Here is a 27,999-nt window from a genome sequence, read left to right on the forward strand (position 1 = left end):
CCGTTATCTCCGAGGCAGCGAGCAGGGACACGAGATGGTCTCTGTGTTTATGCTGCCCTTGGACACGACTCCAGAAGGAAAAATGAAGCCAGGCTAAACGATATCTCCCAAAATATTACATGGTTATCTTGTTCCGAGCCTGTGCTTGTTGTTGCAGGGGAGAACATGGCAACGCTGTAGCAAAGTTTGGATTATAGGAAGGGAAGGTCGTGTTATTGTAAAAGTGGGTTTATTCAGATTAACCCCCTCCTGACCACGGAACTCCCGAGCCCTGGCTCACGTCTGTTCAAGGGGTTCAACCAGGGAAAGAGACCTGTAGGGATGAAGAAAGGAAGGGATGCAGGATTGGAGGAGTCAAGGATTGAGGGGACCCTGCCCAGATTTCCTGCCACCCCAAGGACAACCCCTGGGTATTTGCAGCACAAATGCCAGGAATGAAGATTGACTGAGAGCAACAGCAATAAAACAAGGCTTTCAAGAGCTGCCAGGTGCTGATAATCAACTACACCATCAACAGCAATCAAACCAAACCCGGGAGGAATGTGGTGCTTTCATCAAGACCAAAAGGAGCCTGAATACTGAGCACAAGTGATTTAATCAGCAGACAACCCCGTAGTGGTAACAGAATGATCCCAACATTTCAGCAGCCACGATGGGCTATTCATTCCCCTGCCTGTTATCTCCCTTCCTCTCCCTGTTATCCCCACGGGCAGGAATACCCAAATGAAGGAACAAAGACCAGCACCAGCCAATTTGCCTAAGACTGACGGAAGATTAAGCCTAAAGATCCTAGCACAGAATCGTCCTTTGTGTGGGAAGGGACCTTAAAGCTCATCCACACCTTCCCCTGTCTCAGGCTGTCCCAAGCAGCTCTGGAATACTGCAATCAGGCTATTCCAACGCACCTCCAGCGAACAAAAGCCTCAAAATGACTACGAAATTTGCTTTAAGTAGGTCTCCCTCTCCAGAACGTCCAGCCCTGACTTTGGCCCCGGCAGCTTCCCCAAGAGACCCCTGCTGCCTGGTCCTCCCAGGGCTGTGGCTCCTGAGGAGCAGCACCACCACCTCCACTCCCACCCCGCCCCTCTGAGTCACCGGGAACCTTCTGTCTCCATCCCGCTGCTCGGTGGCCCCAGGCCTGCTCTTTATCTCCCACCATCGGCTCACAGGCTGCTTCTGCCCCGCCGAGCGCAACAAAGAGTCCCTTGTCCCTCCCAAGGGGTGTCTTTGATGGGCCATTAACCGGGGCACGTCAACACGGGCCGGCCTCACGTCCCCGCTGCTGGCCCTTCCATCCCCGCTGCTGGCCCTCCCATCCCTCCTGCTGCTCCTTCCATCCCTCCTGCTGGCCCTTCCATCCCCGCTGCTGGCCCTCCCATCCCTCCTGCTGGCCCTTCCATCCCCCCTGCTGCCCCTTCCATCCCCCCTGCCATCCCCCCTGCTGGCCCTTCCATCCCCCCTGCTGGCCCTTCTGCTCCTCACATCCCTCCTGCTGGTCCCTCCAATCCCTCCTGCTCCTCACATCCCTCCCGCTAGTCCTTCAATCTCTTCTCCTGCCCCTTCCATTCCCCCTGACCCCGTTTCATCCCTCCTCCTGTCCCTCTTCCGCACATCCCTCCTGCTGGTCCCTCCAATCCCTCCTGCTCCTCACATCCCTCCTGCCCTCCTCCCATCCCTCCCGCTAGTCCTTCAATCTCTTCTCCTGCCCCTTCCATTCCCCCTGACCCCGTTTCATCCCTCCTCCTGTCCCTCTTCCGTCCCTCCTGCTGCCCCTTCCATCCCTCCTGCCACCCCTTCCACTTGCCTCCCATCCCTGCTGCTGGTCCTTCCATCTCTTTTCCTAGCCCCTTCCATTCCCCCTGACCCCGGTTTCATCCCTCCTCTTGCCCCTCTCTTCCATCCCTCCTGCCCCTCGGGGCTCACTGTCCTCACCAAAGGCACTCTGCAGCCTTTGCTCGGGGGTCCTGCTGCTACCCCAAAGGTGCCCCCACCCAGATCACCAAAGGACCCTGAGGCCGAAGTGCTAGAGCAGAGCTGGAATTTCAGTGAGCCATCGAGCTTGGAAAAGCCCTTGGACACCATGGAGCCCAGCTGTTCCCCAGCACTGCCAAGGCCACCACTGACCCTGTCCCCAAGTGCCACACCTGTGAAATCCAGCCAGGGATGTGACTGCACCTGTGCCAGGGCTGGACAACATCTTCCGTTAAGGAATTCTTCCCAGTATCCAACCTGAACCTCCCCGGTGCAATTTGAAGCCATTTTCACCTATCATGGAAAGCATTTTGGGGTGTTTTTGTAAGAAATGACAAAGATGTGTCTTATGGTGGTCCTGGCTGGCACAAGTCACCCAGAGAAGCTGAGGAGGCTCCAGCCACGGGGCCACCCAAAACTCAAGAGGACATGGCCCTGGACCAGCAGCTCTGCCTGGGCAGGGTTGGAGAGGACGATCTCCAGGGCTCCCCTGGAACATCACTTCATTCCAGACTTTTCCTTTCTCATGGGAGATTCTCTAACGAGGATCTTGTTTGTTTAATTTCCCTTGATCTCCTTTTGTGAGGTCCCATTATCTCCAATAATGCCCCAAGCCCCTGCAGCTCCCAGCTCTGCAGCAGCAGCCCTGGGGACAGCACCGAACAGCAGCTTAATTATTACAATTGTCATTTACATAACTGGCTTTTATAAACACCGGGAGGGCAGCCAAGGAAAAAAGCCCTATATTTGGGGAAAAAGAACTGTTTACATATTTCACCCGTGTAAACAAGGGCTCGGATGAACTTCCGTGCTCAGGGTTCCTCCCCTGGAACTCTGGGTTTCAACTAAAAAATGCCAAGGACAACTTGGCGAATTTTAACGAAGGCACTCAGCTGTGAGGGATGTATCCAGAGATTTCCATTCCCTCTGGAGGGGTAAGGAATAGCAAGGGGAACCCTGGAAACCCTGACATCTTGCAAGGCTGCAGAGCAGCAGCACAGAGAGCAAGGCTAAAAGGGCACAGTAATAATCCTGGGTTTGCAGCTCTGATTCCCAAACATCAGAGCCTGATGGAGCTACGAGAGCATCCAGCCATTCCCAGTGTCAGGGAAGAACTCTGAGGGGTTTTTTATACTTCAGGCTGACTCTGTGGCAGCTTGTTTACTACAGAGAGAAATGTCAGACTCCAGATCTAACGCACCACACTCGGCCACCAACACATGGGAAATTGACATATAAATCCTTTTTGTCAAAAAGAAAAAAAAAGGATTTATCAAACAGAATTGGGATTTTAGCACATGCTTGTTCTCCTGTTCCTTTTGACCTACTTTCCCTGGCAAACTCCTTCCCTGGGAGGTGCAGAGCCAGGGCACCAAGTCTTGCTCTGGGCAGGCAGCAACCCAGAGGGCAGGGCTGGATGGGATCTGGGCAATGAGGAATTGTTCCCTGGCAGGGTGGGCAGGGGCTGGGATGGAATTCCCAGAGCAGCTGGGGCTGCCCCTGGATCCCTGGCAGTGCCCAGGGCCAGGCTGGACACTGGGGCTGGAGCAGCCTGGCACAGGGGAAGGTGTCCCTGCCATGGCAGGGTGGCACTGGGTGGGCTCTGAGGGCCCTCCCAACCCACATCAGCCTGTGACTCCATGACCAACACGGACCTCATCCATGTTCCCACCTCCCTTCTAGTGTGGAAACTCCTGGAGTGACTCTCCCAGCAGTTTTGGGATGTAGGACCTGGCAGCTGAAGGGAGTTTGCTCAGAGCAGACCAAGGAGAGCCTTCAGGTATCTGCTCAACAGGGATAATCCCCGTGCTCTTGCTCCTTGGTTCCCATCTCCCTTGGGACAGCAGGGTCTGGAGCAGCTCAACAGGGACTCACTGCACTCAGCCAGTTTTCCACCCCATGGAATCCTACACTGGCTGGGGTTGGGAGGGCCCTTAAAGCCCATCCAGCGCCACCCCCAGCCAGTCCCAGGTTGCTCCAACCCTTCAGTGACTGTGGAAGTTTTAGCAGGAGTTCAAGGAGACTTTTTTCCTCTAAGGGAGCTCCTTGCACAATGCAAAAAAACAAATCCTTGTACCCAAGTCAGATTAAACAGTCTAGAAAAAATGTAAATCCAAGCAGAGGTTGGACTGTTTGATCTCCGAGGGAGACTTTCAAAGAAGTACCAACGCCCTCGGGTGTCTCTGCTGGAAGGACCAGCCCTAAACGCTCACAGACCATTTAATAACAGTGCCCAGGGAAACAGGTTGTGCCCAGCTCCTGGGGCCAGAGCTGTCTCTGTTCTGGGAGTGCCCCCTGTCTCAGGATCAGCATGACAAAGCCACGCAGGGTCACACAGATGCAGGAGGAAGGCCTGTGTGATCCACGGAGCCTGGTGCACCACCAAGGCTGAACACAGCCACAGGAAGGAATTAAGCAGCAAAGAGAGGTTATTGTACAGTCATGAACTTACACTCAATTAAAACCTTAAAACTCCTTCCCCAAATGGGCTCCTCTCCTTGGCACGCGCTCAGCATTTATTTACTACCATCAATTCTCTCACCACTGAGTGCAATCAGCCCTTTTCATCCTCTCCATGCACCAATTTACCGATTTAATGTCAGCCCACTGCTTCCAAACATCCTCCCCCTTCCCTTCCCTGCAGCAGCAGCACAGCCCTTTCGTCCCTGGCTTCCACCCAGTGCCCCCCACCAGAGCTTTGTCACCCTACTTTTCATCAAGTGCTTCGCTCTTTCCAGCCCATTAAAACAACACATACCCCCAAATCACACACAACCCCCAAAAGACAAGGCTGGTGTTTGTGGGAACACATGCCCCCATCTCCATCTCTATCCCAGGATCTGCCTGTCCTGGCAGTGCCCACCTCTCCTGCTGCCCATGCTGTCCCAACACACGATCCCCTCTATCTGGGAACAACCCCCCCCCCGTGTCCAGCAGAGTTTTTGGGAATGACTCCCCCCCTCGCTGTGGCTCCCAAACCTCCCCAGAGCAGATCTGGGCCCCCTGGCTTGGGTGCTCCCCTCCAAGTGCCAACTTCACCCATTTCCTTCCGGAGGGATGGATCTCTGCGTGCTTTCCTCAGCCCAAGGCCTGGGGGACATTTCTCCCGGGCTGAACAAATAAGATAGCAGAGGTTGTTCTGGTACCACCCTGTCAGCCCACGGGCAGCTCCAAAATACCACGTCAGGGCCTTCTCTGAGGAGCAGCAGAAGCCAAAATATCCCGTGGGCAGGGAAGTTCTAAGGAGCTGAAATAACTGGAGATTGGGTTACTTCATAACCATAAACCAAGTAATCTGACTGCTGACACATTCCTGCCCCACTGTGTGGAACAAGACTGAATCATCTGAACTGCAGCCACAGCCAGGGCCATCCAAAACTGATGGGAGAGGGACTTTTTACATGGGCAGACACTAACAGGACATGGGAAATGGTTTTAAACTAAGAGAAGAGACTTAGATGGGAGACAGGGGGAAGTTCTTCCCTGTGAGGGTGGTGAGGCCTTGGCCCAGAGAAGCTGTGGCTGTCCCTGGATCCCTGGAAGTGCCCAAGGATGGGATTTGGACCAAGCTGGGATAGTGGAAGATGTCCTGCCCATGGCAGAGGGTGGCCAGATGAGATTTGTGGTTCCTTCCAGCTCAAACCACTGTCGGATTATGCGATTCCATGTGTTGGGAATGCTCTGCAAAGCCCTGGCAGTGCTGTGCACCAGGGGAATCCATGGGACTGGACAATCCTGTGGCACCTGCTCCAGTTCTCAGGGACCCAGGATCAACATTCCCACTCTGCAGAGACAGGATTACCCCATGGCCCACACCAGCCCTCCAGTGATTTTCAGAATCCCAGAATGGTTTGTGTTGGGAAGAACCTCAAATATCATCGAGTCTCACCCCTTGCCATGGGCAGGGACACCTTCCACTGTCCCAGGCTGCTCCAAGCCCCATCCAAGGTGGCCTTGGACACTTCCAGGGATCCAGGAGCAGCCAGAGATTCTGTTCAGTGTACTCTGGAAGACTCCCAGTGAGGGGTGGGAAGGAATCCAAGTCCTCCTGAGCCCCCATCCCAGCCGTGAGTCACCGCTCCAGGCAGCCCCAGCCCACGGCACGGAGTGCTGGCTGCTGCACACTGGGATCCAAAGCCATAATCATGGAGTGAAAGAGAAATCTGAAAGTCAGGAAACCACATAATGGATGAGTGAGTCATCCCTGCCTGAAAAACTGAAGATGCCAAAGAAAGCTTAGAAGTCAAAGAAAAACCCACACCATTGCTGCTGTTCCACCCCTGAGCCAGGAGATCCATCCCTGCAGCACTGCCTGCCCAAAGCCAGCGTTCCCAGGGCCAGCTCTGGGCAAAGAACACCTGGAGCACGAAGAGCTCGAGATACAAAAGCCAAAATTTTGGTAGCTCTGACAAGGTAACGGAAGTACAGAATTCCTATCTTGCTGTCAGAATTGATTGAGAAATGGCAGAATGGCAGAAAGGCTCGTGTTGGGAGGGACCTCACAGCCCATCCAGTGCCAGCCCTGCCATGGCAGGGACACCTTCCACTGTCCCAGGCTGCTCCAGCCCCATCCTAGCTAGTCTTAGCAGTGGCAGCCATTCCCTGGCTCCTGTCCCTCCATCCTTGTCCCCAGTCCCTCTGCAGCTCTCCTGGAGCCCCTTCAGGCCCTGCCAGGGGCTCTGAGCTCTCCCTGGAGCTTCTCCTCTCCAGGTGAGCACCCCCAGCTCTCCCAGCCTGGCTGCAGCCTCTCCATGGCCTCCTCTGGACTTGTTCCCACAGCTCCATGTCCATTCCAAGCTGGAGACCCAGGATGGAGAGCTCAGAGCTGACCCAAAAGCCAGGCTTACAGCCCAGTTCAGTCTCACCATCACAGCCTCACAGGATGGCTCAGGGAGCCCAGGGCCCCAGGAGCAATGTGGACCTTCAGAAGGGCTCTTCCCAGCATTTCCTGGCCTCTTCCTCCTCCTCCCCAGCAGCCCAGGCTCCAAGGACTGCCCTGCTCTCTTCCCAGACTTTCTGCATAATTAATCCAAGGGAAGCAGCACCATTCCCACGCTGCCGTAGAAGGACAGCTTCTCCCAATTCCAGCCTTATTTATCCCTCATGTGTCTCACCAAGAACTGATGATTCCCATGATCACAGGAGCCCTGCAGAGCAGGGAACAGGGTGACAACAGCCTCTGCTTGGCCATGGCACACGCTGCACAATGTGCTTTTCCTCCAGCCAGAAGGAATGAGCTGCTCCCAAACCACCCACGCTGCTGCAGCCAGCTCGTGCCTTTCCCAGCAAAGTCCTTCCTTCCACTCAAGAACAGCACTCCAAGACCTGTCCCTAGATTCCATTAGCTGATCCCACAGGAAATCCCTAACCCTAACCTCAATTATCCACCTCAACAACAGCCTGCAGCCATCACCTTGACTTCTTTGGGAATAAAAACCCTTCCCAGTGATCCCGTTATCCTCTAATTCCCCCCAAACTCAAGCAAAGCCACTCTCCTGAATAATTCCCTTCCCACAAGGGTCAGGACAGCAGCAAAGGGGGACCCAAGGCAGATGTGGATCCTGGCACACGGAGGAGAAGAAAGCCAAAGGCATGGGAAGAAGGGGGAGGAAAGAGCTTGTGAATAACACAAGTCCACAAAAAAGCCACGTTCTGTTATTCTTGGTGCTCACAGACCTGTTTGGTTCCAAGCACAAATGGCCACAGTGGGAATCCCAAAAGAAGAACAAGATCACTGCCTGTGCAGTGCCTCAGCAATGGAATGCCACCAGATCCCACTTGGGACAAGCTGGGTGGCATGGCAGGACAAGGGGTTAGAGATAAACGGGGAAGGAAGTGACATCTCTCTGCAGTAGAGCGGTCACACCGCTCCTGAGGGGCAATCCTGCCCTCCACTCACACATGGGGAGGAGCAAGACTCCTCCCAGAAAACCCCACACATCTTTTTTCCACTAAATGTCACTATTAAAAAATCACCCCAAGCCCCAGGAACTTCCTTTCCCCGTGCCCAGTCACTGCCAGGAGACACCACGCAGCACACAGGGTGGCAGAGTGTGAAAAACAGCAATTTAGGGGCAGCACCAGCAGCACAAATGAAAACAAATCCCTGTTCTAGCAGGCAAAGATCATTCACATTAGGAAAAGAGCAGTTTGAAAGTATTTTCCCTTCCTTGCCAGCCACACATGAGCACTTTGGGTTACATCAGGGACAGGAGAACGAGAGAATCCCGGACAATCCTGAGCTGAAGGGACCCCCAGGGACCCCCCCGTGCCACCCCTGCACTGCCCAGACACAAAAATCTCAGCCTGGGCGTCCCTGGAATCGCTGGCCAAAGGCTCCTGGAGCTCTGGCAGCCTCGGGGCCGTGCCCATTCCCTGGGCAGCCTGGGCAGTGCCAGCAGCCTCTGGGCAAGAACCTTTCACAATATCCAACCTAACCCTGCCCTGGCCCAGCCCCAGGTACTCCCTCAGGTAGAAAAAAAAATTCCTCTGTGGATAGGATGGGCAAAAAACAATGATCCCAAACCTACAAAGCAGGTGTTCCTGAATTCTAAACCTCCTGCCCCAAAGTGAGACTGCTGGTTTTTAATCCAATGGGGAAATGAGAAGCCCCCCCAGCTCGGAGTGGCACTGTGCCAGCAGTGAATGAGCCCTGCCTGCCTGGAGCTGCCTCACTGAAAAGGTTGTTACTAAAAAAACAATTTAAAAAGAAAGTCTTGAAATGAGTCACTGTGGAACCAGGATTAAATTGTGAATTTTATGCTTTGCTACATTGGGAGATGGAAATGCTACTTTTGGAGGAGGCAGTGGGGAGATTCAACTCTCAGATAAAAACCACCTCTCCTAAAGTGGCTGTTTTCTGAGGGTGATCAGGGAAAGAGGAACTTTCTAGAACAGATACAGACCAAGAGCAGCACTGGAACCCTGAGGCTCCTCATCCCAGCAGGGTCCTGGCAGTGCTGGGAGAGAAAAAGGTGACACAAAACGCAAAGTGTCACCTCCAGGCCATGAAACCTGGGGGGGTGAGAGCAGCAGCTGCCAAAACCAGAAGGGAATCCCCAAATCCCTGGTGCTGGCGCAGCCCTGCTCTCGCGGTTTTCAAATCAAAATTCTGAATATCCTTCTAACCTAAATTTAGGGGTAAAGGCAAACCTTGTTAAAGGGTACAGATGTTGAGTAGCACTATTTAATAAGAAGTTAGGGTGGCACAAATGGTTTTGAGTAATGTATACACTCAGATAGTTTTATGAGTAATTGGGAATGTGAAAGGAAAAGGAAGAAACCCTCAGCATAGGGCAGAACATTAGATCAAGTAGTTACAGCATATCTTTTTGGTTTAATTTATTGCTACTACGTGTCTGCATAATTTCATCCAAGCTTTACAAGTACAATATTAAAATTTAAGATGTAAGATAGCTTTGCTTTTTTTTCATGTAAGCTTTTCGATGCCATGTTTCAGATATGTGGCTGTGAAACTCAAATATTACCCATTCAGGTGATTTTACTACTGTACTCCACAATACCTTTGTTCCTAAGTCTTCCCTATGCAAGCAATTTAAGTTTTCAGAGGCATATGAAGTCAGTATGGCTCCTGTATAAGAAAGAACCTCCTTAGCCTGTAAATCTGCAAATCCACCTGGGCTGGAGTACCTTGTTCCTCATGGCTGAGGAGAAAACCCTTCCCATCCAGTTCTCCCTCCTCCTTTGCACTTTCCCTTGCTCAGCTTTTCTTCATCAGCAAAAAAGCTCAACACCTTTTATGCTTCAGTTATGGTTATTTCTGTTCCCAGAATCCCAGAATCCCTGAGGCTGGAAAAGCCCTCCCAGCCCAGGCAGTGCCAGCTGTGCCCCATGGCCACCTTGTCCCCAGCCCAGAGCACTCAGTGCCACCCCCAGGGGACACCTGCAGGGATGGGCACTGCAAAGCTCCCTGGGCAGCCCCTGCCAAGGCCTGAGCACCCTTTCCATGGGCAAATTCCTGCTGCTGGCCCAGCTGAGCCTGCCCTGGCCCAGCCTGAGCCCGATCCTCTTGTGCTGTCAAGGGGAAAAGAGAGAAGGAAGGGAGTAGGGGAGAAGGGAAGGAGGGAATGCTTTCCAGAGATGACAAGTGGTGATTCCAGCAGCTCCTGAAACCTCACCCTTGGTCTGAAAAATCCACATGGAGAGGCAGTTCCCACACCTGGCTTCCCTGAGGACCAGGAGAAACACTTGTGCTTTAGGAATAGCAGGGATTTCAGAGTGATCCCAAACCTCAGATGTTCTTTCCCTGAACATGGATTTTTCAAAATCATCCAGGTCCTTTGCAGTAATAAAGAGGCTTCAAAAGACAAGCTGGGAACTCCTTGGACAACGTACTCTTCATCCTCAGCACACAGGGAAAAGCTCTGGCGTGATGCAACCCCTGTTGCAGTTCAGCACTTAAATTGATGTTGTGTAAGCACAAACCCAAGGAAGGAAACCCCCAAATCTTCCCTGAGCCCAACTCCAGTGCCACTCCACAGCTGATGCTCCTCTGCTTGTGCTAAACCCAGCTTAACCCTCCCTGAGACTGCCCAGAGTCACCTGGGAACATGGAGTGTAGAATGTTCAGAAAATCCTCAAATCTGAGCAGATCTGGGGTTCCAGCCCAGAAGGGCAGCTCACCTTTTCCCCATCATTCCTAAACAATGGTTTAGCTGCGGCTTCCACCAGGCAGCTGGAGAGGCACTGCAGGGTTTGGAATGTGCCCATGTTCTGAGCCCTGTGTGGAGAGGAGCCCCGGTTTTAGGGGAAATTGAGGCAGGAAAGGGGCAGTCTTGCAAACCCCAGTCACTGGGAGTCACACTGGGACAGCCCAGCCACGGAATGCCAGACTAGTTTGGATTAGAAGGGACCTCACAGCCCACCCAGTGCCACCCTGCCATGGCAGGGACACCTTCCCCTGTCCCAGGCTGCTCCAGCCCCAGTGTCCAGCCTGGCCTTGGGCACTGCCAGGGATCCAGGGGCAGCCCCAGCTGCTCTGGGCACCCTGTGCCAGGGCCTGCCCACCCTGCCAGGGAACAATTCCTCATTCCCAGGAATTCCTAATCTATCCCTGCCCTCGATCCCTTGCACCACATATCTGCACACACACCTTTTACTGCCCCCAGTGCCCCTCAGGCCGCAGGGATGTGGGATGGGGGTTCCAGGCGCTTCTTTTCCACCTGCCCCACTCCAAGCCCAGGTCCCACCGTGCTCCGCTTTCCCCACAGACCCCAAAATCCACATTCCCCACAGCGATTCCCCACAGCGATTCCCTAGTGCTGAGGGGGAATGAGCCATGCAGCCCCAGGGCTGAACAAACAGATCCTTCCCAGTGCCTTGCTAAGGAAATGCCCCCGGAGTTTCAGTGAGGGGATAAATCCCTGGGCAGGGAATGGCACAGGCACAGGCCGCTGGGAGGGGTAAGGACATGCCCCCGGAGTTTCGGTAAGGGGAAAGCACCCTGGGCAGGGAATGGCACAGGCACAGGCCGCTGGGAGGGGTAAGGACATGCCCCCGGAGTTTCGGTAAGGGGAAAGCACCCTGGGCAGGGAATGGCACAGGCACAGGCCGCTGGGAGGGGTAAGGACATGCCCCCGGAGTTTCGGTAAGGGGAAAGCACCCTGGGCAGGGAATGGCACAGGCACAGGCCGCTGGGAGGGGTAAGGACATGCCCCCGGAGTTTCGGTAAGGGGAAAGCACCCTGGGCAGGGAATGGCACAGGCACAGGCCGCTGGGAGGGGTAAGGACATGCCCCCGGAGTTTCGGTAAGGGGAAAGCACCCTGGGCAGGGAATGGCACAGGCACAGGCCGCTGGGAGGGGTAAGGACATGCCCCCGGAGTTTCGGTAAGGGGAAAGCACCCTGGGCAGGGAATGGCACAGGCACAGGCCGCTGGGAGGGGTAAGGACATGCCCCCGGAGTTTCGGTAAGGGGAAAGCACCCTGGGCAGGGAATGGCACAGGCACAGGCCGCTGGGAGGGGTAAGGACATGCCCCCGGAGTTTCGGTAAGGGGAAAGCACCCTGGGCAGGGAATGGCACAGGCACAGGCCGCTGGGAGGGGTAAGGACATGCCCCCGGAGTTTCGGTAAGGGGAAAGCACCCTGGGCAGGGAATGGCACAGGCACAGGCCGCTGGGAGGGGTAAGGACATGCCCCCGGAGTTTCGGTAAGGGGAAAGCACCCTGGGCAGGGAATGGCACAGGCACAGGCCGCTGGGAGGGGTAAGGACATGCCCCCGGAGTTTCGGTAAGGGGAAAGCACCCTGGGCAGGGAATGGCACAGGCACAGGCCGCTGGGAGGGGTAAGGACATGCCCCCGGAGTTTCGGTAAGGGGAAAGCACCCTGGGCAGGGAATGGCACAGGCACAGGCCGCTGGGAGGGGTAAGGACATGCCCCCGGAGTTTCGGTAAGGGGAAAGCACCCTGGGCAGGGAATGGCACAGGCACAGGCCGCTGGGAGGGGTAAGGACATGCCCCCGGAGTTTCGGTAAGGGGAAAGCACCCTGGGCAGGGAATGGCACAGGCCGGTGTGAAGGGTAAGGAAATGCTCCCGCAGTTTCACTGAGGGGATAAATCCCTGGGCAGGGAATGGCGCAGGCCAGTGTGAGGGCCCGAGCTGCGGTCCCGGAGCCCCACGTAACCCACGGCACAGGCAGTGCTCGGAGCAGCGCTCCAAGGGCAAACAAATAAATTCCCCAGGCGCCTTCCTCAGCGCTCCATAAATCCTGCAGGCACAGGGGGCAGAAGGTGGGAGCTCTGTGCGCGGCAGCCATGCCCAGCAGAGCTGCAGGCCTGCTCTGGGGCCGGCACAGCTCTCCCTCCCCTCACGGCCCTGGCTCAGCCTCACAAAGCACAAACCCGGAGCTGAGTGTGCTCAGAGCCATGGACGGGGCTCTGGGATCCCACTCCTCGCTCCCACCCCACGGGAGCGGTGCCCTGGCAGTAACAACTCCCTCGGAACTCTCAGCCCCTCAGCAGAGCACACAGACCACAGCACAGCCAGCTCAAACTGCACCAAACTGCAGCTGGGAAGGGTTTGGGACCACCCCAGGAACGTGGCGCACTGTCCGTGGCTGCCATGAACACAGAACGCTTCGTTTAGCAGAGTTAATTACAGACCAGCACAGCTTCCAGCAAGCTGAGGCTGGCTCGGAGATGTGCTTCAAACCACAGAAAGTGGCCATGACTTATTTAAAAAGATTCTTGTTCCCAAACACAGTGGGAGGGACCAACACTTTCTGCATGACATCAACCGCCAAACTTGAGAAAACAGCAGCTTTCCGTGTGAAAACTAAAAATAAAATATTTTCATTACTTAAAAAAAAAAAAAAAAAAAGAAGAGACTTAACAGAATTATTGTCATGAACAGTTTAAAAGTTCAATTCTTAAAAAACCTGCACCTGGTCTCTTCTTGAAAGAGACACTGAAATCCACCCAGCGTCAACCCTGCCATGGCAGGGACACCTTCCATGGCTCCAGCCCCAGTGTCCAGCCTGGCCTTGGGCACTGCCAGGGATCCAGGGGCAGCCCCAGCTGCTCTGGGAATTCCATCCCAGCCCCTGCCCACCCTGCCAGGGAACAATTCCTCATTGCCCAGATCCCATCCAGCCCTGCCCTCTGGCACTGGCAGCCATTCCCTGGCTCCTGTCCCTGCAGCCCTTGTCCCCAGTCCCTCTGCAGCTCTCCTGGAGCCCCTTCACGCCCTGCCAGGGGCTCTGAGCTCTCCCTGGAGCTTCTCCTCTCCAGGTGAGCACCCCCAGCTCTCCCAGCCTGGCTCCAGAGGGGCTCCAGCCCTGCAGCAGCTCCATGGCTCCTTTGGGCTCCTCCAGCTCGCTCTCGGGTCCTCCCTATGCAGGGACCCCCAAACTGGAGCAACTCTGCTGTGGGGTCAGCCCAGGGAAGGGGGTCTGGGGCTGGAACTGCTATTCCTGCTGGAGGAGAGCAGAGCCCATCCCAGCCAATCCCACTCCCACATCACCTGGCTGGAAGCTTTATTTGCCCAAAGTTTTGGGACACTTCACTTGGAAGGAAAAAAGCATTTGTAAGGAAAAATAAATGTTACTTTTTCATGTAAATCTTGTATATTCAGGCTACATCAGCTGATCTGAAAAAAAAATCCCCAAAACCCAAAAAAGGAAGCTGAGTTTCTCTCTGTCAACTCTCCTGACCAGTACCAGCACAGGACACAGCCACTGGCTGTACTGGTGGTATTTCTTTCCCAAGAGCAGAAGTGTCACCTCTGCAGCACTTCCGTGCCCAGCCAGAACACACAGGACTAAGTTTAGCCACCGTTAGGCCACAGATAAATCCCTCCTAACCCCTGTCCACTCCCAGAGCCAAGGAGGCACCAGCAATCCAAACCATCTGCAGAGAGCTCTGCATTCACCCAAATGTGACTTTTTAAACTCATTATTCAGGGCTGACTCCTTGCAGCTCTTCCAGGACCAGAGGAGCAGCAGCCCTGGGGTCTGAGCAGCAACACTTGGGGATGTTAGGCTGTAAAAACCCTGTCAGAGTGTGAAATTCTGGGTTATTTCTGCTGGGCTGGGCTGTGCTCACTCGGCGTTCAGCACCAGCCACAGCCACGCTGAAGGACTGTGTTTACCAAGGGGATAACTCTGGCTACCAGGGATGCTCCTTGCCAAATCCTAACACAAACACCCAGGTGACTCAGGAGGATGAGCCCAGACTCCTCTGGATCTTCTTTAATACCTCGTTAGTTGAGGGGAAAAACACTCCATACCCTCCAGGCAGCAAATATTCTTTCCAGCAGCAGCATAAAGGGGAAAAGGAAGCACAAGCTTTCCTCCCTCCTCTGCTGCAAACAGGGAACTTCCCCGCAGCTTCCCTCAAAATTCTTGTCCAAACCAATTACAAGTGGCCCAGGCTGCCAGGGCAGGGATGGAATCACATCCCTGGAGGGATCTAACAGCGCTGTGGATGTGGCACTTGGGGACATGGCTTAGCTGAACTCTGCAAGGGCTTTCCCAACCTAAATCATTCCAGGATACTCCCCAATAAACCCAGCCCTTTCTCACCTGGTGCACCAAAGCCTTCACAAATGTTTCTACCAATGCTCACACAAAGACTGCTGAACAATAAAGCCTTTTTCCTCCTCCTTTCCAACACAAATTCCCTTGTTTCTCTAGGACAGAAGGTTCTGGATTCACTCTCAGGGCCAGGGCAGGCGTCAGTGAAGCCCCAGCCTTCCTGGGAATGTGGATGTGCCACCACACTGCCCTTGGAGAGGTCTCGAGTCCCTGCTCTGCCAGGTGACTTCTGCCCAGCAGTGACATCTCTGCACGTTACTCCTGCCTCGGGAACAGGGAGCCTGGTGCTTCCACATCCCACAGCAGCACGAGCTTACACACCCAGAGCCCCTGAGGAACTCCAAGAGTTGGAAGTGACATTCCCACACGCTGAAGAAGCCACCTGAGCTTGAACCACAGAGCAAGACTTGGGTTTGGCTGAACAACTGAGTGAACAGCAGCTGGAGTTTCTCCCAACCCCAAAGGAATCACGAGAATGAACCTGTTACACATTGTCAGTGGGAGTAAGGATGAGCTGGGGTGAAATGTCCCCCTTCTCCTACACCCCAGGCAACCTCCACCCCAGTTCCAGTGCTGCTGGCAGGGCCCAAGAGCAGCACATCCCACAGCCCTGTGGGCACAGCAGGCCCGGGCTGATCCTGGCTTTCCTGCTGCTTCTCCCATGCAGAGCTCAGCTTTGTCCTGGATCCTGCCATGCTCCCAGCCTCATCCTCTCAGGAGGGCACCAGGGCCACCACACTGCTGGGATTTGGGGCTCCCTGTGCTCCACATGGCTCCTCCAAACCCTGAGTGCTGCCAACACAGCGAAGAGCCAAAGGTACTGCAGAGCTGGCTGGGATGAGCTGGGACAGTGGGACAGCAGGATAGCGGGATGGCCGGATACCTCCTCCCAGCAGAGTCCCAGGGACAGGAAAGCATCTCAGCCATTTCACCTTGTTAGGCTGAGCACTGAAAATAGCCCCGGGATGAAAAACAAACCAGCTGGACAAGCGGGAGGCTGTGGCCGGCAGTGAGCAGAGCTCTGTCCTGTCCCAAGCTCTGTCCCCTGCCCTGTCCCCTGCCCCAGGGAGCTCCAGAGGGGCAGTGCCACTGGAGCATCCCCCCAGGCCAGCCCTCGGGAAGGGAGGGGTGGCAGGGAGAACAGTGCCCCATCCAGCACACCTTTGAAGATATCCATCTGCAGGATGGCACAGGAATGCCAGACATTCCCATTAAGGGACCTGACAAACTCCAAGCTGAGCCTCACCCTTTGAAGCACGAGGAAAAGTAAAAAGATGGGAGAAAAAAAATAACTAGCAACCCTTCTTCTCACACCAACTGCTGTCAGGAAAACTTCTCTAGGAATCATCCTGCAGTGAGGGAGAACAGCACTGAATGCCCCCAAATATCCATTTCCACCCTCTTTTTGAGTTAATGATACAGCAAATGAAATGAACAGGAAAACCTATTTATCTCCAAAACCCAGCAAGCAAATCTCCAGGAAACAGTCCACGAGAAACCCCTGAGAGGAGCAGGAGCAGAGGTCAGGATGGGATGGGGACAGCCCCCATCACTGCCCCAGCAAGAGATCCCTCTGCCAGGTGTGCTGCCATCACCATTCCCACAAAACCAGCAGCATTCCAACTTAGCTTCCACCCTTGCCAGCTCCACACTTTTGGAGCATGCCCTCTTTCACCCAGAGGCCCTCCTGGGCACAGTTTAATTAATTAACTCAGCAGGCCAGGCTGCAGGAGTGCCACTCCCTGAGGAAGCTGAGGCTGCTCTTCATCCTGCCAGCTCTGCAGGATGCACTCACTCCTCTCGGGACACCCCCAGCCTGGGCTCCAGGAGGGAGCTGGGAAGCTAAAAACTCTGAGACCCTGGGTAGCAGGACACAGCAGAGATGGGGCTGCTCTGGCAGAGCACAACCCAATCCCCCACATCCCCTGGCAGCATCAGCAGCTGTGCTGGGTTTGAGCCCCCAGGCAGAGTCACCTGGATCCACACACACACATATAAAAGCATGGCATGGACAAGAACATCCTTCCTGATCATCTCCACGGCTTTGGAAAAGATCTCAAATTTGCAGTTTACCATCCAGACCCACTGTGAAACCCCAGGAACACCGAACTACTGTCACCTTCCCAAAACACTCCAAGTGTTCAGACCTTCCATCAGCCATTTCCCCATCAACACTTCATCCCTGGACTTGGATCCAGCTCCAGAAATGCCAACCAGAGGAGGAAGCTGGGAGCTCCAGCGGGATCTGCCCTGCCCGAGATGGGATCAGTTCCCTGAGCCCAGCCCAGCAGGTGGGAAAAGCCATCACACACGGATTAAGAGGGAATAACCCTTCCACAGCCTGCCTGGCCTGGAGCTCTCCTCACCTCACCTGCAGTCCTGGAGCTGCTCTGTGACAAGCACGAGGCCTTCAGGCCAGCACGAGGTGCCCAACCTGGATTTTTGCCTTCCACCTGCCAAACTGCCAGAACAAACCCACCCGGGCACCCTGAGCAACAGCAGCAGCTCGGAGCAGAATACTTCCTGTCCCCCCAAAAATTAGTTTCTATCCTCCATCCATCTCTATCCAGTTAAAAAAAAATAACTTTTTTTCCCTTTGGCTTACTCACCCATTAATTATGTCCTGGCACTCTTACAGATCTAAACACATGCATTGCTTAGCAGCTTTAATCCTGAATTATTCCTCCCTTTCCTGCAATCCAAAGCCTCCCTGCCTAGGAAGGGGCAGGCTGTTCCAACCAGCAAGCTGTTCCTTTATAACTTAGAGAGGAACATTCCTCAAGTTCTCCTGTTTATTGCATTTTTATCCTCCCAGAACAGCAGAATTTACGGCACTGGAGCTCCAAACCTGCAGAGAAGAATTAAACTGACCTTAAAAATCCATCCTTCAGGGAAAAACAAACACTGGGCTACAAAAATAGTGCCTTTTCCTGCAAAACGTGTGTGTGTGGTACCAAACATCCCCGTTTCCAACTGCACTGCTGCTGCTTCCACTTTCTGAGAGCTGCTGGGATCAGCAATTTCCAAAGCCCAGAGGAGGGGAAGGGGTGGTGGAACTGACATCATGCTGAGCTCCTTGGTGGGATACAGAGCACTTACAAGGAGGAGCCTCTGTGGATCCTGCAAATGTCTATTGTGGCAAACCTCAGCAAGGTGTGGATAAAAACATACATACAAAAAAAATACATATATGTGCCAAAAGCAACCCCTCTCCCCCTCAGGGTGGTGAGAGACTTCCAAGGAGCATTTGGTGGTTCCCAAAGTCAAACCCCACAGATGTCTGTAACACACAGTGAGTTAATGCATTTTCCAAAGTGGAAAAAATAGGTTACTTAAAAATAGGCCCATAATCCAAACAAACAAGCACCCCGGTACTATTTCACAGAGGGAAAACAAGCAGGCAGGGACAGTCCTGGGACACAACCACTCACAGCTCCCCAGTGACTTCTCATGCTCCTCACAAGGTTTTCCATCCACTGCAGGGCTGGGCACTCTAGCCAGGAAAGCTCCTGGGCACAGTCCTGCCATCACTCCTTGCCATTAATTGTATTATTAGGATTATTGCAGAGAGCTCAGAGCCCCTGGCAGGGCCTGAAGGGGCTCCAGGAGAGCTGCAGAGGGACTGGGGACAAGGGATGGAGGGACAGGAGCCAGGGAATGGCTGCCAGTGCCAGAGGGCAGGGCTGGATGGGATCTGGGGCAGAAATTGTTCCCTGTCAGTGGTGAGGCCCTGGCACAGCGTGAGGCAGGAGCTCCTCAAGGCTCCCATGTGCTGCAGGAGTGACAGAACAATGGCTTTAATTAAAGAGTCCTCTGTCCCTGCCAGCACCAGCTCCTAAAACTGAACTGGAGCTCTGGAGGTGCCAGAAAATTAATCAGGCACGGCTGCAGGGGCTGGGGAAATGAAGGTGAAGGAAAATTAAAGTGTTCCAGAGAGCCCAGCTTGGATCAGCCATGGGAGCAGAGCAGACTCAGCATGACAGCGCTGCCTCCACAGGAAACATCCCCAAATTCCAACAGCAAAGAGAGTCTGGATGGTGGGAGGGGGAAGCAGGAGGTCCCAGGGCTGCACCTGGTAACAGGGAGAAGGCAGAAAAGAGGCCAAAACTCACATTATTCACAGCATCCCACACTGGTTTGGGCTTGGAGGCACCTTAAAGCCCACCCCATCCCAGCCCTGCCATGGCAGGGACACCTTCCCCTGTGCCAGGCTGCTCCAGCCCCAGTGTCCAGCCTGGCCTTGGGCACTGCCAGGGATCCAGGGGCAGCCCCAGCTGTGCCAGGGCCTGCCCACCCTGCCAGGGAAGGATTTCTCCCCAGTAGGACCTGACTGACACAAGGAGGGCTGATGGAAGCTCCTTCTCCAGCTGGGGGCAGGGGGATCCCCAGACCCTCACCCAACAGCAGTGAAGGTCCCAGCTCCTTTTTCCAGCACGTTCCTGCCCCTCTCCTTACCCACAGCAGGGGCAGCCAGAACAGGAACCACCCTGCTCCCAAAGGGCCTTTCCAGAGGCAATCCAAACTCTCCCGCCTGCCAGCAGTTTATTTCTCCCTCTCTGGATTTAAAGCAAAGCTAATTAATGGAGGAAACAGCTTTTTTTAACACTAATAAGTTTGTGCAATTAGGGCTGTGGGGAGCAGAATGCCAGGCTGGGCACAGTCCAGCCCCGAAGGGTGGCCAGGGCTGGCACTGCCCCCGGGCTTCCTTGGAAGCACCAGGGACAGGAGGCACTGCCAGCGCCTCTCCAGCAGCACAGCCTCCAAGTGGGACAAGCAGCAGGACAGGGATAACCCCAGGGAAGTGCTGCTTTCAACCACCAGCTCACAGAAAAGGGATGTTTTACTAATAAATCCCAGAATCCCCAAATCCCCGGGGCTGGCAGAGCCCTCCCAGCCCAGGCAGTGCCAGCTGTGCCCCATGGCCACCTTGTCCCAGAGCACTCAGTGCCACCCCCAGGGGACACCTGCAGGGATGGGCACTGCAAAGCTCCCTGGGCAGCCCCTAGATACCAGGATGGCCTTTTAGCTCCCCTCCCTCCCCAAATGCCAGGCAGGTCATGCACCACACGTCCCTGGAGGGTACCTCAGCTCCCCAGGGCTGTCCCCAGACACTCACCCGTCCCTCCAGCCCCTGCCCAGGGGAGGAGAGAGCTCCCACAGGGAATTGTGGTGTACCAACACATCCAGGCAGCCCACGAGCCAAACACCAACTGAGCAGGCCACAAAGTGCTCTTCCTTCTCACTCCTCTTGGGATAAGGCTCCACTCCAGGACCACCAGAGCATCCCAGCCCCTGCAGCTGCACCACAGGGATGTCAGGAGGCTCTTTGCCCACACATTTTCTGCTCCGTGCCCTCCTGAGAGCAAAGGATGGAAAGGACAGAAGGATTGCTGCCTTGGAGTTCCACGTGGATGTGTGCACCCCTGCCCCACGGTGGGAAAGGCCAACCCAAAGCCCAGTTTGGAGCAGGAGCTGCAGCTCCCTCTGAACGCTCCTGCGGGAAGGGACCACCCTGGGGGCACAGCAGACACGGAGACAGCTGCTTTCCAAGGCAGCAAATAAATAAATCCTACAAGAAATTAAATTAAGATCCTCTCTCTGATCCAGCTGAGCATCACTCCAAGTTTCTGGGCCAAGCAGGGAAGGGAATGAGCTGGAGGGAGCCAGGAGCTCCCCAGCAGCCCCAGCGCTGCCCAGTCGGCCCTGCTCCTCCTCCACATGAGGCCACTTTGCTGCCAAAACACAATTTTTCCAGCTCTCAGAATGGCAATTCCTCGAGATGAGTTTCATTCCCGAAGGAAGCCGAGGCTGTGCTTCCAACTGAGCTGGGAAGAACATGGACTTTTCCCTGGCAGAGCTCTCCCAGTATTCCCACAACTGCTTCGTCTCCCTCACCCAACCCAAAACTGCTGCTCACAGGTGCAACTTCTACTCAGTGAACCCCCTGAAGGAATTGATCTAACAGCAAAATCTCCTTTACAAGGCATTCTATCAAAGCAAGGAGGGCACAGCGGGTCACTGTGTCCCATGAACTGCCCCAGTCTGTGGAAGGACAGAGAGCCAGGACGAGCCATCACTGAGCTCCCCACGGCTCCACTGAGGCCACGAGCTGCTCACAGGACAAAATCCCTCACTGCTGGTTTCAAGCCCAAAGCCAAAACTTCCCAAGGCAGAGGTTTTGCAGCGAAGGCTTCACTTCCAGTGAAGCCCTGGGCCTTGGGATGGTAAGGACAGACAGGGCTTGGGCACAGCCTCCTCACCCAGAAATTCACCTTCTCCCCCTCTGCAATCAATGACAGTCACCAGGCTGTGGCTGCAGCCCCCCTTCCTCACCCTGACTTTGTCCCACAGGATGCTCCCTGGGTTTAAGGGCAGCTCTAGGTGTTCCAGGCAAACACAGGAACAGCCCTGGGCACAGCCCTCCAGCTCTGGGCACCAACACTACCAGGATGTGGTTTTAACTTGTTTTTTAAACCACTGAGATAAAAGCAAAGATGACTCAAGAAGGGTTGTGATGAAGGAATCAGGACAGGGAAGCAAGAGACAGGGCAGGAGAAAGGAAGAGAAAAGAGGAGCTGCTGTGAAAGAGGAAAAGCCACCAAACCTGTGCCAGCCCTGCACCAGAGCCTTGCCACCCTCTGAGGCACCACCCAAAAATGCCTCCACTCAACAATTCAGAGCCCACCTCTGAGCTGCTTCAGGAAAGAGGGAAAATCCACCTCACAATCCCTGACCTGCCTCAGGGGTGCCAGAACAGGCACCCCCAGGAGGCCCAGATCCCTGTGGATGCCAGAGCTCAGGAAGGAATTCCCTGCACAATGGAATAAGGCTCAGGGCAATGCAGACTCGCACCACTTCCACATTATTGCCGGGAGATGGACAGGGGGAGCTGGATGCCCCTGGATCTGCAGGGGGAAGCCGTCACCATGGAGGGAACCAGGGATGAGCCCCAGCCATCCAAACCCCTGCCTCTCCCTTGGATCTCCTACAAACACACCTGGAAGTGCCCACCTGTGCTGGGCTGCACACAGGGCAAGCAATTAAAACAAAAAATAGCCCCAAATCCACACACTTCTTGCAGGTGATGTGATTTAAGGGGGAAGAGCCAGCTGAGCAAGACTTGTATTTTAAATGAGATGAAATTTAAGACATTTGACCCAAACAATGGGTCACATTTTTGATGGCACACATAAAACTCGTGTAAAACACTGGCCACAGCCAGAGTACAGCAAATTAGTAGAAAGAGGGGAAAAAAATCCTGGAAGTCCCGTTTGTCCCTGAGGAGCCTCGTTTGCCCCCTTTTAGGGGTGTGAAAAGGTCCCGGGCCAGGCTGCAGCCTGACAAATTCGGGCTAAAAATAACCAGGGCGGGTGCAAACAATGCCGTGGGGCCGTCACACATCCTGTGACAGCGGCAGGAGCCCGACCCTGGCCTCGGGCAGGGCCAGGGGCTCCTTCTGCCCGGCCTGGGCTCCACTCCTCCTCACCTGGCTCCCGTGCTGCCGGGTGGATCCAAACTCCAGAGCGATCCCGGCAGGAAAAGATTACAGCTCAAAGATTAAGGCCTCAATTCGCCTCTGAGGGAGTCAAAGCCAGGAGAAAATCTGGTTTTCCCCGGGGTTCAGTCACCTACTCTGATTTTCCTGCATGGATAAACCCACCCGTTTCAAACTCTTGCTCAAAAATATCTCCCAGGAATCGGGATAATTCCCTAATCTTCGGTAAAACCTGCTGATGCATCCCCTGAGCGTGCAGAGGAGCCTCAGCAGCCCAAGAAGCGCTGCAGCTCAGGCTCCTGCTCTCTGCAAACACTTCCCTGCATTGCCTGAGAAACTTCCCGGGTGCTGACATCGTACCCTTAAAATCCTGCCATCCTAATTAAAAAATTTTAAAAATTTTAAAAAATTCTTCAAAAGCACCTCCGAGCACTTTCACTTTCGAACACGTCCAACACTCACCTCTGCCTCCCACCGAGCAGCCAGCACCTTCTGCTTCCAGGGAAAACATGGGGAAAAGCGTGTCCGGTGCCGGCTGAGGACATTCCCTGCCGGGAGCCGGGAGCGACAGCTCAGGGAGCTGCCAACCAAAGGGCCAAGAGACCTCGGGGACACGGGGGCTGCGGCACAGAGGGCACGGAGCCTCCCGGCTGTCCCGGGACAGACACGGAGCAGGGCACACCAACCCTCCCTGGCCACAATCCTGCACCTCTGCGGCTCCAGCCCGCAGGTCCGGGAGCCCAAGCACGTTCCAGGCGGATTTTGGAGCCCAGCGCTGGGGCTGCTCCCGCCCGTGCCGTGCCGTGCCGTGCCGGGGCTGCCTCCGCTCGCCAAGAGCACAGCCAGCAGCTGAATCACCCAGGCTGCCACACTTCTGCAGGGCCTCCAAAAATAACCGCGCTGGAAATTCCTTGGAGGCACAAAGCTCGCTTCAGAAGGACTGCGGAGATCCAGTTTCCTTAGTGGAGCAGGCTGGATGGGAACGGGCCCGCGGGCTCAGGAGCACGGCCGGAGGGGGATGAAGAGCCCCGGTGCCGCGAGTGACAGAGCCCATCCCCGGCCGAGCTGCCCGGGCTCCCACCCCGAGCTGCCCCGCAGCTCCGGGGCCGGCTCCTTGCCCCGCTCCCACGCTCGGAGCCGAGCCCTTCCAGGACGCCTTCCACCGAACCCCGGAATGCAAACACCGCCCCGAGCCGCCCCGCCGGAGCGGTGTGCCCGGCCGGGCCGCAGCCCGCGGCTCCCGGCAGCGGGGCTCGGCACTCCCGGGGCTCACACGGCCAGCTCCGGCTGACCTCGGGCACCGCCACAAGGACACAGAGCCCGCGGAGCCGGGCTCGGGGCAAACCCGCCGGGCTCGGGGCAAACCCGCCGGGCTCGGGCCGCTTTGGGCTGGACGGGAGCGGGGCGAGCCGAGCGCCAGGGCTCCACAGCCGGCAAACAGCTCGTTCGGAGCGGCCGCCGCCGCCCGCAGCTCCCGGCCACGCCGCCGTTAACAAGTAAATAACAGGGATAATCTAAATCCCGCCAAGCGCTCCCAGCCCATGCCGCTTAGCGGAGGAGAGCGCAACACTCCAAGCGAGCCGAAATGTAAAACTTTTGACCCAAACAGCCGCGGCCCGCCGCAGGAACAAACGGGGCGTTACTCCGGTCCCCGCGGGGTCCCGAGCCGGGGGTCGCGGCAGCTCTTGCCCGAAAGGCGGAGGAATGGCCCCAAAGCGGAGCGCGGGGGGGGCTGGCCCGGCCGAGCCCGGGCCCCGCGGGGCGGGCAGGGCGGCCCGGGCGGGGGGCTCACCTGCGATGGCCGACTCGTCCAGGTGGGAGCCGGGGGCGCGCTCGGCGCGGCCGGGATGCTGCAGGACGAGGAGGAGGAGGAGGAGGAAGAGGCCGCACAGCGCCCGCACGGCCCGGCCCGGCCGCGGCTCCATTTCCGCGTCCCCGCCGCCGTCAGCTGCTCCTCGGCATCGGCACCGGCTGGGGGCCCGCGGGGTGTCCCGGTTATCCCGCTATCCCGGCTATTCCCGGCTCCGCCGCGAGCTGCGGCCGCGCACCGGCTACCGGAACCCTCTGCCGCCGCAGTGGTCTCTCCCGGGACAGCCCCAGTCCCCCCCGCCCTCAGTGGTCTCTTCCCGGGGTAACCCCGCCGGTCCCTCTCCGCTCTGCCGGGATAACCCCTCTTCCCGCCGCCCCCGCTAGCGTCTACCCGGCCCGCTCCGTCCCTCCGCCGCCTCCTGGCAGCGGTGCTGCCCGGAAAACCCCGCTCTGTCTGTGTCGGGACAGCCCCGCACCCCCCCCTTTCGCCGCCGCGGTGGTCTCGTCCGCCGCCCCCCCGCGCGCCGCGCTACGCACCGGGCCCTGGCGCCGCCGCGCGCGCGCTGACAGGGGGCGTGGGACAGGGGACACACACCGTGAGAGGGGACACACCCTGACACGTGACACCAACATGTCACACACCCCACGTGTCCCACACCCCAACATGTCACCCACCCCGACGTGTCACCCACCCTGACGTGTCACCCACCCCGATGTGTCACCCTCCCCGGCTCTCTGGGTGACATTTTGGGGTCCCTGCAGGGGTTCCTCCTTCCCAGTGGGGCTGAGGGCATTTCCACTCTCCGAGAGCTGTGACAGCTCCAGGGCCACGTGCTCCGGTGGCACGGCTGGGCCTGGGCCACCAGCGTGCCCAGAGGCCACCGGGGGGGGCACCGGGAGCTCACACCTGTCCCCATGACACCTGTCCCCTCACACCTGTCCCCCTCACACCTGTCCCAATCCTCACACCTGTCCCCTCACACCTGTCCCAATCCTCACACCTGTCCCCTCACACCTGTCCCAATCCTCACACCTGTCCCCTCACACCTGTCCCAATCCTCACACCTGTCCCCTCACACCTGTCCCAATCCTCACACCTGTCCCCTCACACCTGTCCCAATCCTCACACCTGTCCCCTCACACCTGTCCCAATCCTCACACCTGTCCCCTCACACCTGTCCCAATCCTCACACCTGTCCCCTCACACCTGTCCCAATCCTCACACCTGTCCCCTCACACCTGTCCCAATCCTCACACCTGTCCCCTCACACCTGTCCCAATCCTCACACCTGTCCCCTCACACCTGTCCCAATCCTCACACCTGTCCCCTCACACCTGTCCCAATCCTCACACCTGTCCCCTCACACCTGTCCCAATCCTCACACCTGTCCCCTCACACCTGTCCCAATCCTCACACCTGTCCCCTCACACCTGTCCCAATCCTCACACCTGTCCCCTCACACCTGTCCCAATCCTCACACCTGTCCCCTCACACCTGTCCCAATCCTCACACCTGTCCCCTCACACCTGTCCCAATCCTCACACCTGTCCCCTCACACCTGTCCCAATCCTCACACCTGTCCCCTCACACCTGTCCCAATCCTCACACCTGTCCCCTCACACCTGTCCCAATCCTCACACCTGTCCCCTCACACCTGTCCCAATCCTCACACCTGTCCCCTCACACCTGTCCCAATCCTCACACCTGTCCCCTCACACCTGTCCCAATCCTCACACCTGTCCCCTCACACCTGTCCCAATCCTCACACCTGTCCCCTCACACCTGTCCCAATCCTCACACCTGTCCCCTCACACCTGTCCCAATCCTCACACCTGTCCCCTCACACCTGTCCCAATCCTCACACCTGTCCCCTCACACCTGTCCCAATCCTCACACCTGTCCCCTCACACCTGTCCCAATCCTCACACCTGTCCCCTCACACCTGTCCCAATCCTCACACCTGTCCCCTCACACCTGTCCCAATCCTCACACCTGTCCCCTCACACCTGTCCCAATCCTCACACCTGTCCCCTCACACCTGTCCCAATCCTCACACCTGTCCCCTCACACCTGTCCCAATCCTCACACCTGTCCCCTCACACCTGTCCCAATCCTCACACCTGTCCCCTCACACCTGTCCCAATCCTCACACCTGTCCCCTCACACCTGTCCCAATCCTCACACCTGTCCCCTCACACCTGTCCCAATCCTCACACCTGTCCCCTCACACCTGTCCCAATCCTCACACCTGTCCCCTCACACCTGTCCCAATCCTCACACCTGTCCCCTCACACCTGTCCCAATCCTCACACCTGTCCCCTCACACCTGTCCCAATCCTCACACCTGTCCCCTCACACCTGTCCCAATCCTCACACCTGTCCCCTCACACCTGTCCCAATCCTCACACCTGTCCCCTCACACCTGTCCCAATCCTCACACCTGTCCCCTCACACCTGTCCCAATCCTCACACCTGTCCCCTCACACCTGTCCCAATCCTCACACCTGTCCCCTCACACCTGTCCCAATCCTCACACCTGTCCCCTCACACCTGTCCCAATCCTCACACCTGTCCCCTCACACCTGTCCCAATCCTCACACCTGTCCCCTCACACCTGTCCCAATCCTCACACCTGTCCCCTCACACCTGTCCCAATCCTCACACCTGTCCCCTCACACCTGTCCCAATCCTCACACCTGTCCCCTCACACCTGTCCCAATCCTCACACCTGTCCCCTCACACCTGTCCCACCCCTCACACCTGTCCCACTCTGGCTCCCACAATGCCCCCCTGTCCCTGGCACCGGCTCCCCGTGCCAGGTGCCCGTGCCCCGCTCTGGGGGGGTCCCAGGCCGGCCCCTCCTGGGGTCCCCCGGGCACGGGGGGTGTCCGGGCCGATGTCCAGTGCCCTGGGAGCCCGTGCTGTCCCCGCGCTGGGGGGGGTCCCGGGCGGGGGTCCCACCCTCCCTGCAGACCCCGGGATGAGGGTGGGGACAGGCCACGGCTCCTGGAACTGCCACCCCCGGGGGTCCCCCACAGCCCCCCTGCCCAGGGACCCTCATGGGGACCCTGATGGGGACTCCCCCACTGGGGGACCCGGCCCTTGGGGGGCCCTCACAGCAGCAGCACAGCTCGGGGTGGGGCCCACTGCCACAGCAGCCCCGGGACCGCCTGCTCCCCCTCGGGGTGCAGCAGGAGAGCCCCAGTTCCCCCTGGGGCAGCTGGTCCCCTGTGCTGTCCCCCCTGTGCTGTCACCCCCTGTGCTGCCACCCCTCTGCTGTCACCCCCTCCCCACGCACCCCCGAGGGCAGGGGGTGTCACCTCCCCCCGGCCACCAGAGTCGCCAGGCAGCCCCGGCTGGGGTGGGCTCCCCTCCCTGCTCCCCCCGAGCTCCGCGCCCCCCTGGCTGGCAGTGGCCGTCCCGGGGTGTCCCTGTCCCCAGCCCTGTCCCCAGCGGGGGGTCGGGGTGGGCGGCGGGGGCCAAGGGGGGGTCAGAGATGGGGTCAGGGGTGGGGGGCTCAAGGAGGAGGGTCCCTGCGCCCCCCCGGCCGCGGGGGCTGCTCGGGGCGGTCCCGGGGGTCGTGCCCGGGGTCCTGCCCAGAGGCGCGGCGGGCTCAGCCCGCAGCCCGGGGCAGTGCCCGCAGCTCGGGGCAGTGCCCGCAGCCCGGTGCCGG

At 57.1% G+C, this 27,999-nt stretch overlaps 1 protein-coding gene across 7 annotated transcripts in view; it reads right to left on the minus strand.

Annotated features, from left to right (window-relative positions):
• The window catches only part of STIM1 (stromal interaction molecule 1), a 75,893-nt gene extending 50,995 nt beyond the window's left edge, over nucleotides 1-24,898 (minus strand). For 5 of the 7 annotated variants that reach the window (XM_041401140.1, XM_041401138.1, XM_041401139.1 and 2 more), the window contains exon 1: nucleotides 24,309-24,585. In XM_041401140.1, the coding sequence (XP_041257074.1) occupies nucleotides 24,309-24,441 (133 nt within the window). In that variant the 5' untranslated portion in view covers nucleotides 24,442-24,585. The other 2 variants (XM_041401137.1, XM_041401136.1) reach the window with 2 other exon arrangements.
• Nucleotides 24,899-27,999: the final 3,101 nt, after the last annotated feature.

The sequence above is a fragment of the Onychostruthus taczanowskii genome, unplaced genomic scaffold (genome assembly GCF_017590055.1).
Source record: "Onychostruthus taczanowskii isolate IOZ18803 unplaced genomic scaffold, ASM1759005v1 scaffold187, whole genome shotgun sequence".
In the NCBI taxonomy this organism is placed as follows: domain Eukaryota; kingdom Metazoa; phylum Chordata; class Aves; order Passeriformes; family Passeridae; genus Onychostruthus; species Onychostruthus taczanowskii.